This window comes from Ruditapes philippinarum, unplaced genomic scaffold (genome assembly GCF_026571515.1).
Source record: "Ruditapes philippinarum isolate M1 unplaced genomic scaffold, ASM2657151v2 ctg3587_1_1_1_1, whole genome shotgun sequence".
Lineage (NCBI taxonomy): Eukaryota > Metazoa > Mollusca > Bivalvia > Venerida > Veneridae > Ruditapes > Ruditapes philippinarum.
In genome coordinates, this window is record NW_026865611.1 from 223,004 (window position 1) to 236,434 (window position 13,431).

At 30.4% G+C, this 13,431-nt stretch overlaps 1 protein-coding gene across 1 annotated transcript; it reads right to left on the reverse strand.

The window, feature by feature from the left end:
• Positions 1-231: 231 nt before the first annotated feature.
• LOC132729746 (transcription intermediary factor 1-beta-like) lies at positions 232-1,089 on the reverse strand. Its single transcript, XM_060715575.1, has one exon. The coding sequence runs from the start codon at positions 1,087-1,089 to the stop codon at positions 232-234; it is 858 nt and encodes a 285-aa protein (XP_060571558.1).
• Positions 1,090-13,431: the final 12,342 nt, after the last annotated feature.

The window sequence follows — 13,431 nt, forward strand, 5'->3', positions numbered from 1 at the left end:
GTGGTGATGAAGACAGGATTATCTCTGATACCAGCGTCTCTGCGTCTATATTAATTATTTTAATTTTGTTATTGTTGTAGTCAGCGATGATCATATTTGTTGTGGAAATCAGTAATATTCCAAAGATATCGCATTGGTAATTATCAGAGGAGTGTTTAATTTTAATTGTTCTTTCACATTGAATACATACTGCACTTTCTTGACAAGCTCTTCCGTATGTAGAAATCGTTCCTAGAGATTTGTTATTTTTAGCTGTCTAAGCATCATTCCGTTTCGGATAAATATGAAATCGCCATCCGTTTTATTATCTTCAACTAATTGTTTCTCTTCATCCAAGAGTCTGACAACTTGAGGTGCAACATGTTTCATCTCAATGAACAGCTTATTCTGCTTGTTTTCGTCGCCCAGAAACTTGAGCATTGACATTGTACTTGACATTTCCTCTGCGATATGTAAGCTACCTGTTTTAACATTTTCTTGTTTACACTTTGCTGTCAGTGTACGAGATTTAGCGTCCCTCATAATTTCGGCTTCCATCTTATCCAGACATTCGTTGATTTCATTTCTAAAAGTTTTTATATCTTCAACAACGGTCGTGTACATTTGTTCTATATTTGCTGTAGCAGTCTCGGCAATTCTGACATTAGATTTACACGTTTGAATAAGTGTCTCTATTCTGTCAATCAAATTTTCAAGCTTACCAGACACATTTCCTGAAACATCGGGAATATATTCTACATTGCAGTGCTTGTGTTCTAGAGTCACACAAACGTAACACACATTAGATTCGTGTGTGTTGCAGTAGAATTCTAGTGGTTTATCACTATGTTTTGTACAAAAATAAGTTATTTGATCAATTTTTATATTCCCGGTCTTCAATTGCTGTGGCATTCTTTCCTTATCAAGCAGAACGTGGTTCATAGTAGGTTTTGGTTTCCTGTGGTGTTTATAACAACTCTCACAAAGATGTTCCTCGCAGTCCTTGCAATAACCAAAAGCTGGTTCTTTTAAACCATCTCTGTCGCATGGAAGGCAGTAAAGATTTGAATCTTGTTCCGAAGAAACACCAAATTTCCCTGACACTTCCATGTTTGATCTGGAGTAAAGATCGAAAAGAAACATGTTTTTTAAAAGTGTATTATACGAAAGACATCATAAGTAATTAATTATAATTCTTGTAAGAGCTTCGAATCACCATCTTTTCTATGAAATCTAATTAAAAACAATCATATGAATGTCAATCCAGTTTTTATGCAATATTTTGTTTTCATCTACACAATTTAATCAGGTGATTCAAATTTAAGACAGATTAAATAATGCATATATTAAATAAGAAATGCATGTACATCAACACTCTGGTCGTAAATTAATGTTGTTTGAAAAAAAAATCATTTCAGTAGTTTACCTTTAGAATAGTAATTTCAATAAAACGTAAATTAAATGATCCACGTAAATAAATTCAGGCACAGTCTTCATTTATATCGATATATGTTTCTTTCAATGTCACCTTTTGTAAATTCAATTTAAAGGGAAAGACAAGGTTAGAATATAAGCATGATTTCAGAAAAAGAATACTTTAAATAATAAGTCTGCAAATTTTCTGCCGCCAAATAATAATATTAAACGAATGATAACAAAATTTAAATCGCTAAATCACCGATTTCTACAAATCGGTAAGCGCGGCCATGTTTGTGTATTGGCCGTATAAAAACAGGTGCGCGTGATGTCATATCCCCACATCTTTAGATTCATGATATATCTAGTTGAATCGTAAGGAAATATTAATATAATAAAGTTTTGATCAGACAATTTAATTTTCACAGGAGGTGTAGAGGAGATTTTTTATGGTTCAAAATACGTAACAATATCAAAAAAAAAAAAAAAAAAAATAATAAAAGATAAAGAAACGTGCGGCTAGCCAAAAGTTCTAGCCGTACGTGAGTCACGAACGGCTAGCCAGGACGCACTGTATTGTCTAGCCGTACGGCAATTTTCAAAATTATATGGAAGTCGAACGTTATAAAATTGTTGATTTTCATGCTTATCATTTGTTGTTTTATTTGTATGAATTATTAAATCATTTTTGTTAATTTTAAGCACATGGATCGAATAAAAAATGATCGGAGTGGAATAAATAAATAAAAAGAACATTGAATGAAAAAAACAAAAAAAAAACGGTGAAATGCAAAAATAATTATATAATTTTCAAAACAGTAGATAAATATCGAACATAAAAGCACAGTCAATCAATTAATTAGCCTTAATTAAAACCTATTCAGGGACTGACAATAGAATTTTAGAATGCCTTTCACGGAACATGCAAACTTTCCTTGATACAGTACCGTCGGTAATTGTCACAATTATCAAGAGCCTAACAACAATCATTTTCAGTGTTTGTTGTTTTTTTTTTTTCATATAAAAGGTGTCGAAAATTAAACTTAATGAAACAAAAAAGGATTATTATCAAAAATTTGTTAACTATTTCAATTGGTGTAAATGCAAGCAAAGGCTATTTTTTCTCGACATCTTGCGATGACAAAGATCGATATATATAGCGATCAAGGCGATTAATCTCTTAAAAGTTAACATCCAAAGACAATTAATGCTGTTTCTTGGTTAAAATCCTGGCTTAAAGTCATAAAATAACATATGCATTTTCGTCTTCCATAAAATTTTGAAAAGTGCCGTACGGCTAGCCAATACAGCGTGTCCTTGCTAGTTGTACGTGACTCACGTACGGCTAAAACTTTTGGCTAGCCGTACGGGCCCGTACGCTAGCCACTTCCATTATAAAAACCCTACTAAAACGTGTTCTTAATAGTACATATAATTAATTTTTTGCAGTTTGATTCTGACTTTCAAATTTAAAGGTGTGAACAAATGTTATAATTGATGTACACATTTCAAAAATATAAGCAACTCTTTTGAAAAGTAAATTGTTAACATGTCTGTCAACGTATGATGCTGCGCATCGTAATCGTAGCCTAATATTAACTGCAGGCAAAATCATTTTTATTGGCTGCTCAAAAATCTAATTTGCATAATTTATTCACACAATTGCTGGTTCTTACTACTTATGTCTAATACTGCGCATTGTCCATTGTAATTGTTCCTAATTTGCACCAAATGCTCCTGTCACACTGTGTACTGACGATTTTTATTGCTCCTTGTATGCTTCTGTGCCGACAGACCTTTTGATCATGCACAATGTTGCCCTGATTGGTTAATCACCCTTGTCAAATATTCTAATGACGAAATAGACATCTATTTTTTTACGCTTCGTCAGTGAACTGAATGACCTTAGGGGGAATTCGGTTCCACACCTGTCAAATTATACTGTAGTAAATTACAGCACGTCATAAAATAGCAACACATTTTTTTCAGTTACCAATAATCATTTTAAATATTAAGTAGATTTATGATTTTTTGTTTTATTGGATTAAATTTACGGTAGTAGAAATGCGTATCTGTCGGGGAAAGGAATTTGGTAAGTAGATAACGTGGAAAAAAGCTTTAGGGAATTGGATAAACCTGAGAATATGCGTAATTATAGGGGAATGGGCAACCTGTTGCTGTTGGTACCAGTTTTGACTGTGTGCCTAAACAACTTTACGGACAGTTTTGTTTTCATACGATATAAGTCTGCCTGCCGATTTTCCTGCGCCTTTCTCATTTTTAGCGTCAATGGCGGAAAATCGCGTAAAAGTAAATTTATGGTTTATCTTTGAAAATTAAGCAGTCATTGCTTAAATCATGTGGTTTGGATCATCAGCAAGCTTGAATATCGAACAAATGATAATTAATGTCGCGGCGTCTTCAATTAATTAATTAAAGCAATTCAGTTCCATATTATGTTTTCATAAATAATATATAATGTACGCAATAAATTAATAAGTTCTTCATCAAGATATATTTCAGTTGTACCAGCGTGTACACCTATACCGGAAGTGGGTATAACACGTCACAATCTCGGTCTCGTCTGTCTCGCGAGAATGACAGAACGCCAAAATGGCGGCGCCCATGAACTTATTTCTCAAGTGAAAAATAGTGTCTTTAAACACGAATTTCTCTCTTAAAGGGTTGATGTCAATAGGAAAACTGTCATGGTTCCTCTTTTCAAATGATGAATATTTATATTAGATAGACATCAATCCATCCATTCTTATTCCTTTAACGATACGAACAATTTTCTCACATACGAACTTGTAATTTGAAAGTCTCGAAAGCGACATTTACACTATAGCGGCTGCCATATAGAAGGCCACCAAATTCATAACTATACTACTACTAAATCATATTCCATTTAAACATGTAAGTTTAATTTTTTAAATAACTTGTTAAGTGACCTAAAGTTTGATATTCAAAAGACTTGAACAAATGTTTATTATTGTATCGATTTATCATAGACTTACAGCATTTGTACTTTAACAATATGCGAATATTCCTTTTCCTACGGGTACACTAACTTTTAAAATATTTTACAAAAGAAAAGATAAATATTTTTACCTGTCTGTCTTTTACTAATACAGTTGAAACATGCACTTTGGAACGCGGAAGTTCTAAATATAGTATTCAGGGTACACAACTTCATTAACACGTTATTCAACTGGTACATCGATTATCCTCCTTGTCACTGAACAGATTGGTGTTATTTATGAATTTATTTCGATTGCTTTCATTTTTGTGTCCTATTGTTTTTTAATTATGAATTTAATTGTAAACTACTTTGAATATCTTTATCACGTATTGTTCAATTGAACCCAAATGTTTTAATAAAGTTCAAACTACATGGTGCTAAATTTTAAAGATGAATCATATTCTTATATATTTCCATATTGTTTTATTTGAAAATTATCAAAATTGACTATGCTATCAATTTAGACATATAAACCACTCGTCTATTTGCCACAGTCTCTTAATTGATAATACCTACTATAATACGTTTTGTTGCACTTTATAAATATCTGGAAAAATTGATCCCTCAGAAGCATTAAAAACAGAAAAATTACATGAAAATTGCAGATTGGTTTGATTGAGTCTGTACATGAGGGATAATGAAAAGTACAACATTCCTCACGTCCCCTAGCACAAGCCATAGCGGTAGTCAATTTTCAACACTTAAAATTGTTGGACTCAATGATCCTGAAGGACCAGAAAAGTATTACGACACAGAAGTGAAGAAATGGGCAACATTTAAAAGTTAACTGCAGCAGTGCCTTACTTTAGAGAAGCAATCAGCTAAGTTAAGAACCTTACTCTAAAAAAATGACTTAGGCGAATTAAATTTGAGTTTAAGAAACCTTAATTATAAATAATACGTTAAAGTTATTTTTTGCGCGTTGATTACTGCTATTAAGCACTTAATTTGTAAACCATATGCACCTATATTTACAATAGTTTTTTTTTTTCATAAATATGCTATAGAATGATATGTGTGATAATAGTCTGACATGAATAAATTTACTAAGTTCTTCTTAAAATTAAGAAGTATAAATTTAATTTTGTGACAGATTAAATAGAAATTTTGACTAAACTACACTCGGACAGAGATTAATCTATATTACCGCACTATGTATGATTATTTTCATTCTGATTTGAAAGTGTAAATTGTTTAGAATTGAATCATAAATTACAAACACTTAGTCTATCTATTTTTTATTTTGTTGACACCCATTCTTTGCGTCATGGACCATTTGTTAATAGTTTAACATATTAAACAAACATCTTTTGAAATTATTCTAATAATTTTTCATTCTATATTGAAATCTGATGAATTGATAAATGAGCAATGCACATATTTTACTTTTTGTTTCAATGGATACTAAATGCAACTATTGTAGAAATACTCGGTTACTTGTCATTTATTTATAAGTTCAACTCAAATTACACAAAACAGATTGCAGAATTGCAGAATTAAGTTATAACATCTTTGTACAAAACATTTTACAAGAAATTTAAACCTTAATGAGCACAGTTAATCACCTAAATAAATATTAAAGATTTTGTCGCATATTCCATCAAGTTTTCATTTGAATAATAAAAAAGACATACATTGATGAATGCTGCTCTAAAAGATATTGTTCACGAACAATTGAAAAAACTAATGATTTGATAAATGTACAAAAAATACTAATTAAATTGACATTTAGTTTGAAGGAGATCTCAAAAAAGCACTAGGCTTGATTTAATACTGATTGTTTACTTTTAATATGCACCAAGTATTTCAGTTTGTCCGCTTAATAGTTATTTGTGACCGTTTTGAAATGTAGCACTATTTGAGGGACATATTTCATTCTCATAATAAAAAATATATGGAAGAAAAACCTACATTTTAAGATGCGCTCATAAAAGTCAACCCAAGTGCTCAACATCATGTTTAAAGTATCAATTTGATTTTTTTCTTTGTAACTCGGTGCTTGAGGGCGTGAGGGATGTTGCATGTATTCATTATCCCTCATGCACAGACTCAATCAAACCGAGTCTGCAATTATCTTGTAATTTTGTTGTGATTAATGCTTCCGAGGGATCACTTTGTTTCCAGATTTTTATATTTCACAACATCAGGTGTCAAGTGCTGTGTGGCAGCTGTAAAAAGTTGCCCCGTACTTCACTTCAGTGTTGTTATATTTTTCTGGTCGTTCGGGATCATTGATGCCAGCACTATTAAGTGTTGAGAATTGAGTACCGCTCAAGCCGGTGCTAGGGGACGTGAGGGATGTTGCACGTATTCATTATCACTCATGTACAGACTCAACCAAACCGAGTCTGCAATTCTCTTATTATTTTGTTGTGATTAATGCTTTCCAGGGATAATATTGTTTCCAGATTTTTGACCTGATTAAACGATGTTCTTAATAGTAAGGTTAGATATTAATCTCATTGAGTTTACTAGAATACTCCTTGATCATATTTAAATCTCAAATGTCAGCAGTTTGTTTAGGTCCGATTTATGACTTTTAACTGTTTAAGGGATATGAATGATTCATAATTTGTGTTATGACTACAAGAAGAACACATATTGCACGCATTAGAATTATGGTTTAATTATATCAGTTAATCCAGGAACGACATGTCCATTCTAGATCATATATACCTGAATTTATGATGATTTATCGGTTTTTAGTGACGTATATTATATATATATATATAGGTCCAAAGGATCGGATACTTTCAATACATCAAAAATATTGTATATTTGTAACATATAGAATATGTTACTATAATGAAAATATTTATTTACTTACTTATATTGTGTATATTCTATATCCTTTACCTCTAAAACATCGTTTAGATTATCTATTATGTTTTGGTCGAATGTTAATAATAAGGAGTTAAGAATATTTAATCTTCTATTGTTTCCCAAGCATTGCATTGTTAGAAACATAACATTTTCCTGTTGATCTTTACTTTCATAGGTTAATATCTATATTGTTCTTTTTTACAGCTTCTACCATTTCGAGATCTTATCAGTCGTATGGGATCACAGAATCCCCCAGATTTCACAAGCAGCATTAGCAAAAGAAGTTCTAGCCGAGATTCCTGACCAGATAGTGTCTTTATGAAGATAAATTGAATCAAGCCTAAACGACAAGACCTGCTACTGCTACACCTCCATACCCTTAATTAAAACACAATTAAACAATGTAGTTGTCAACTTAAACGTGTAATACATAAAAAAAAAACAGTGTACAAAGTATTGCGCCTATTTTATACAAACATCATACATTATATAGAGTTATTTGTAGATAAACAAAAAATGAAACAATATACATCAAGCATTGTAGGAGTCTTACATTATTTACTAATATTCATATACATGTAAACATGGTGGAGATTTTTGAGATTCTCAGATTACTGAAAAATCAGCCATTAATCACACAGAGCATGTCAATTATTACTTAAGGCTTCAATCTTTTACATTTCCTAAAATGTAAAAAAGTACATTTTTCTCAGGCTTGATTTTGCTGAAATATTTTGGCTCATCTGGGTGCATGCTGCTTTATAGACTGTGTTATAACTCTGTTGATACGTATATTCAGTAGTTTATAATTCATTGGCATTAGAGTTAACCAATAGAAATTTACATTTGCCTTGTTGGTCGAAATTATACCTTTTTACAAAGACCTAGAACTCGAACATTGACTATCACTCAAGTATAACCCCTTTAAGAACAGAAACATTTCTGAATTATCAAAGTTCTTTATTTACAATCAATGGCTGATGTAACTTTTTGATCTGACAGCTCTTGTTTATCATTCTTGTTTTTGCTCAATGTAATTATGATGACTGTTCTATTTGTTACGAAATCTTAAATGCTGTTTTAATTAATGATGTAATAAAGGTCCTACATAGTTATATACATTTGCATTCTTTTGATTCAGATCACAATATGTTCAATATGTGTACAAAAAGTATAAATTTACATCAACATGTTACAATGCCGTCTTTCAGCACATAAATTTCTTTTTCACAAGTTTTAGATAATTCAACAGTGATTTGATAACAACATTTGGGCTTTTATACTACTCCTTAATCAATAGATTAGGGGGTATATTTCATAAGGCCTTGAACATATCACATGTGTTAACCTATTAAAATATGACATTGAGACCTATATAACCAAGTTTTTTAAGGTTAGAATTAATCAAAATATTTAGAAATTTCACTATATCATAAAATATCAAGACAGTTACACCAAAAGATGATATTTAGATATATATGTTTAATTTTTTTTAAAAGATATGCACATTATATATTAAATTATAATAGACTGCAAGTAAAAGTATAAAAAAATTTTACCCTGCTGCTGAGACATTCTATTTCATTCCTGATATTTTTTTTACTTCTCCTGTTTATCATCATATATTTGCACAATGGTAAAACTTAGGGTCGCAACAATGGTGCTTAACTTTTTATAAATTCATGATAAATCTTTATAAATATTTAGTTATTTTTTGTGTTATTTTTACTGTTGTCTTCCTTTAAGATTAACAATTAAAATTTTGACGTTATGTCATTTGCAAACTATGAGCACGTCAATGTAAAAATTGATTCATTTTAACTGTAAACACTTCTGTTTTAGATATGTGATAAAAAGAATATTATATTCATGTGGCTTCATTACTAACTTTATTTAACTTGTTCAATAAATTTTGAGTATTAAACCTTCACTCATTTAATATCCTCTATTTACTATACCTTTTTGTTTCAAACTTTATTTAAGACAGTTCAATTATTACAGTGTAAATCTGCCATCTTTTGATACAATGATCAATTTTTATTTCATGATAAGTACAAAGATAAATTATCTGATAGTGCTTTTCTGATTGGATGACTCTACATTGTGTGTTATTTCTATATACTTGTATAATATGTTTGTTTTTATACACAATATATTAACCTGACTTGTTATTCATAGATAATTTATATAGGCAACATTGTATCATTCACGTTTTGTATATAACTTAATTATATATATAAATGTTGGTTTTTACATACCTAAATGTGTTTATTGTGCAATAATATGTTTTTGTCCAGGTTGGTTTTAAGTGAATTTACAATTTTAATATGTTTAGTAAATTCTGCCTATTAAACAATTATCATTCTTATTATAGCTTTCTCATTTGGACCTCAATTTATCTGAAAGTTTTTGATAGTTGAATTCATTTTAGAAAATCTTGGCCTTATGTATTCCTTATTATATATCATATGACTTAAAAAGTTTTATTACATGCTTCCGGTGGTTTATAGAAATATATCAATGAAATATAAAACTGATAGTTTCACTGTTTTGAATTTAAGCCCCTTATGTTGTTTCAGTGAAATACTAGCATGCACAGAACTGGAACAAACTAAATTATATTCATTGATAGTAATAGGTTAAATGTCTTTTTAAACGTTTCTTTGCATACAATAAAAGCACAATTTGTTAAGTGAAATTTATTTCAACTCGTCAACACCAAAAGTTCATATTTCACTTTTTGGTGATATATACCTTTTGGGGCTCACTCAGTGAAATATATTAATCCGATCTTACACTGAACTAAACGAATGTCCTCTATGTATTTAAAATTTATGTCAATAAAACACACTTAAAATAACTTAAAAACTAAAATTCTATATTTTTCATAAAATTAATGTTATGAAAACAAATTTTTAAAGATGTGAATGAAATGAGAAAATGTATGCAAAAATACACTTCAAATTCTTATAGTTATTTTTATATTAACTTTGAAAAACATACTTTACTAAAAGATGTTTAAGTAATGAGATTGATTAACTGTAACTAAAAATCTATAGAAGCAATATTATTATATTATTTATTTTATATTTTTTGCATAAATTTTGTTTAAAAAAACTATAAAGATATGATCAGAATTAGATTGATTTATCTGAACCAATATTAAGCAGATATATTTTGTGACTATTGATGTGTTGTGTTATAGTTCTGTTTATAACTTCTCAGTAGGAAACACATTTTTTCTTTTGAATGCATGTATTAGGCTGATAGGTATACTTATTAATTTTTGAAATGACTGTTTCATATTTGTTAAATCTATTTAATCAGTTTAAACTTATTTCCCAATGTATTATCATTCGTATTGCATTGACACTGTCTTTTTGTAATCATTAGATTTTAGTCTGTTATAAATTGTCACTTTTGTTATCATGATTTTATATTTAAAAATATCGTAATGTTTTTCTTGTTACACATTTCTTATACATATATTTATACACATATTTATTATATTGATTAATTAGCCATGTATTGTTATAAGTTGTTTGTGTATGAACTATGTTTGTAAACAGCAAATGGCATACATATTTAACAACAAGAAATGTAATTATCTTTGAAGAGCAGTAAATTATAGTTAAGCAAATCTTTCTCTCAAGTTAACCTTGATTTACACGAAAGCTTGCTCTGTGGTGCACTGTAAACCACTGGCATTCAAGCCTGTACGATGTAAGTTAGGGAAATTGGATTCTTTTATGTCGCGAACCTATCTATCAAGCTAATGGAAGCCTTCATGGTTAATGGCTCTACTGTGTTGTCCGATTTTGTCTGCAATAATGCGTTGATGGACACTGGAGATTTAAGATTAAGATTAATAGATTTTAACCTCTACCAAAAACATTATTGCTTAATCATAATATTCTTTACATTTTGCACGGTTTTACAGGGAGAGATATTTCGACTTGAATTTCTGTAAATTATCAAATATACTATAATGTACTAAACTGGCTTTGTTTTGTTTATTTCCTCATATTTTAAATTTAGTATATCCTAAGAACACCATGCATGATCCCTTGTTTGATTTTACAGCAATATTTTAATCTACGAAATATATCTAAAACATTCATATATATTTGAAGCTGACATTGGTTCAATTGATTGCTGCCAAATGAGTTACATTACAAGTTACAGCAGTTATATATTGTGTTTTGCTGAAAAAGTGTTCAACCATATATAGCAGAAGTTAAAATGGAGTGAAATACAGGATGTAAACCTGGAGTTTTATAAAAAGTTCAGACAGATAAGTAGATTAAACTTGGACAATTTGGATTCTTTCATATTAGGAAGCTATCCAGCTAACTTACGGAACGTCTGTGGTTCTACTCAGGTGCCCGTTCTTGCCTGAAATAATGAACTGAAGGGCACCCGAGGGCTTCCTCCACCAGTAAAGCTGGAACGTCGCCATATGACCTAAACTGTGTCGGTGTTTCGTAAAAACCCTATCAAACAAATGACATTTTAAGTAGGGCCTGGAATTTTATTCTAATATTCGAAAACCACCGAACATTCAAATAGGGAAAAGCAAACATGAATGTTTGGGAAAAAACAAACGATTGTTTCTCTTATTTCTCTCAAAATTTCAAAATATGAGGATCATAGTTCTTTCAATCAAATATCTCGCTTGGTTTTCAAACCTTTATGTCTGATTAATATGTTTGTCATCAAAAGTACATGTTGTTGATGTTCAAAGTAAGACTAACCACAAAATGTTTGCGGAAAAAATTTGCATAAAGACCCTACAATTAGGTGATGATAAGATGACCTTTCAATCTTATTTCATTTAAGAAATTGCTTTAAGGGTGCCATATGTGTTACATTTACATTTTTAGCTCGACTATTCGATAAGAATAAGTAGAGCTATTGTAGTCACCCGAGCGTCAGCGTCGGCGTCTGCGTCGGCGTAACCACTTGTGTTAAAGTTTTTGTAATAGTTTTAATATTTTCAAAGTCCATTGACATATGGCTTTGAAACTTTACACACTTATTCACCATCATTACCCCAACCTATAGACAGAAGGAGGTAACTGTATCAAGCATTTTGACAGAATTATGCCCCTATTTCGACTTAGAATTTACGTTAAAGTTTTTGTAATAGTTCAAATATTTTCAAAGTCCATTAACATATGGCTTTGAAACTTTGCACACTTGTTCACCATCATAACCCCAACCTGTAAACAGGAGGAGGTAACTGTATCAAGCATTTTGACAGAATTATGCCCCTTTTTCGACTTAGAATTTACGTTAATGTTTTTGTAATAGTTCAAATATTTTCAAAGTCCATTGACATATGGCTTTGAAACTTTGCACACTTGTTCACCATCATTACCCCAACCTGTGAACAGGAGGAGGTAACTGTATCAAGCATTTTGACAGAATTATGCCCCTTTTTCAACTTAGAATTTACGTTAAAGTTTTTGTAATAGTTCAGATATTTTCAAAGTCCATTGACATATGGCTTTGAAACTTTGCACACTTGTTCACCATCATTACCCCAACCTGTAAACAGGAGGAGGTATCTGTATCAAGCTTTTTTTTTACTATCAAGCACTAAAAATAGTCGAGCGTTGCTGTCCTACCGACAGCTCTTGTTTAACTTCTTATAAGACTGTGTGTAGAACTAACATTTTAGACAAGCTGAAGTTTTATAATTTGTATTTGATGGATATAATCCACTTGTATAAAGCACTATATACCCGTATCTATAAAGAATAAAGCTTGATTGATAAGAGGATACAATGCTATATCGAACATAAAAAGTGATCAAATTATCATTATTCTCTATCACACTTGCACTTATCGTTATTTGCTGTTCCTAGATGTTCCGTTTCACCTAATACAATAATATACATAAATACCAGCAAAAAGAAACTCTACTGATTTATTTTTATCTCAAAAGTAACTAGGATGTCTTAAATGTATTAACTGCTGGGCTTTTGTTTATCAATTTAAAGATCATTTCTGGTGAATTCAAATATTTATTGACAAAATTATATGATACAATATATTATACAAATGTCACTGTCAGTATACTTTTGGAAATATTTTTCTCTTTTACAGTAAATGAAATGGATACACTACCGTTTCTTATAATTACGGTAATTGTCTTCTATAAATACTAGATTACACTCCAAGTAAAT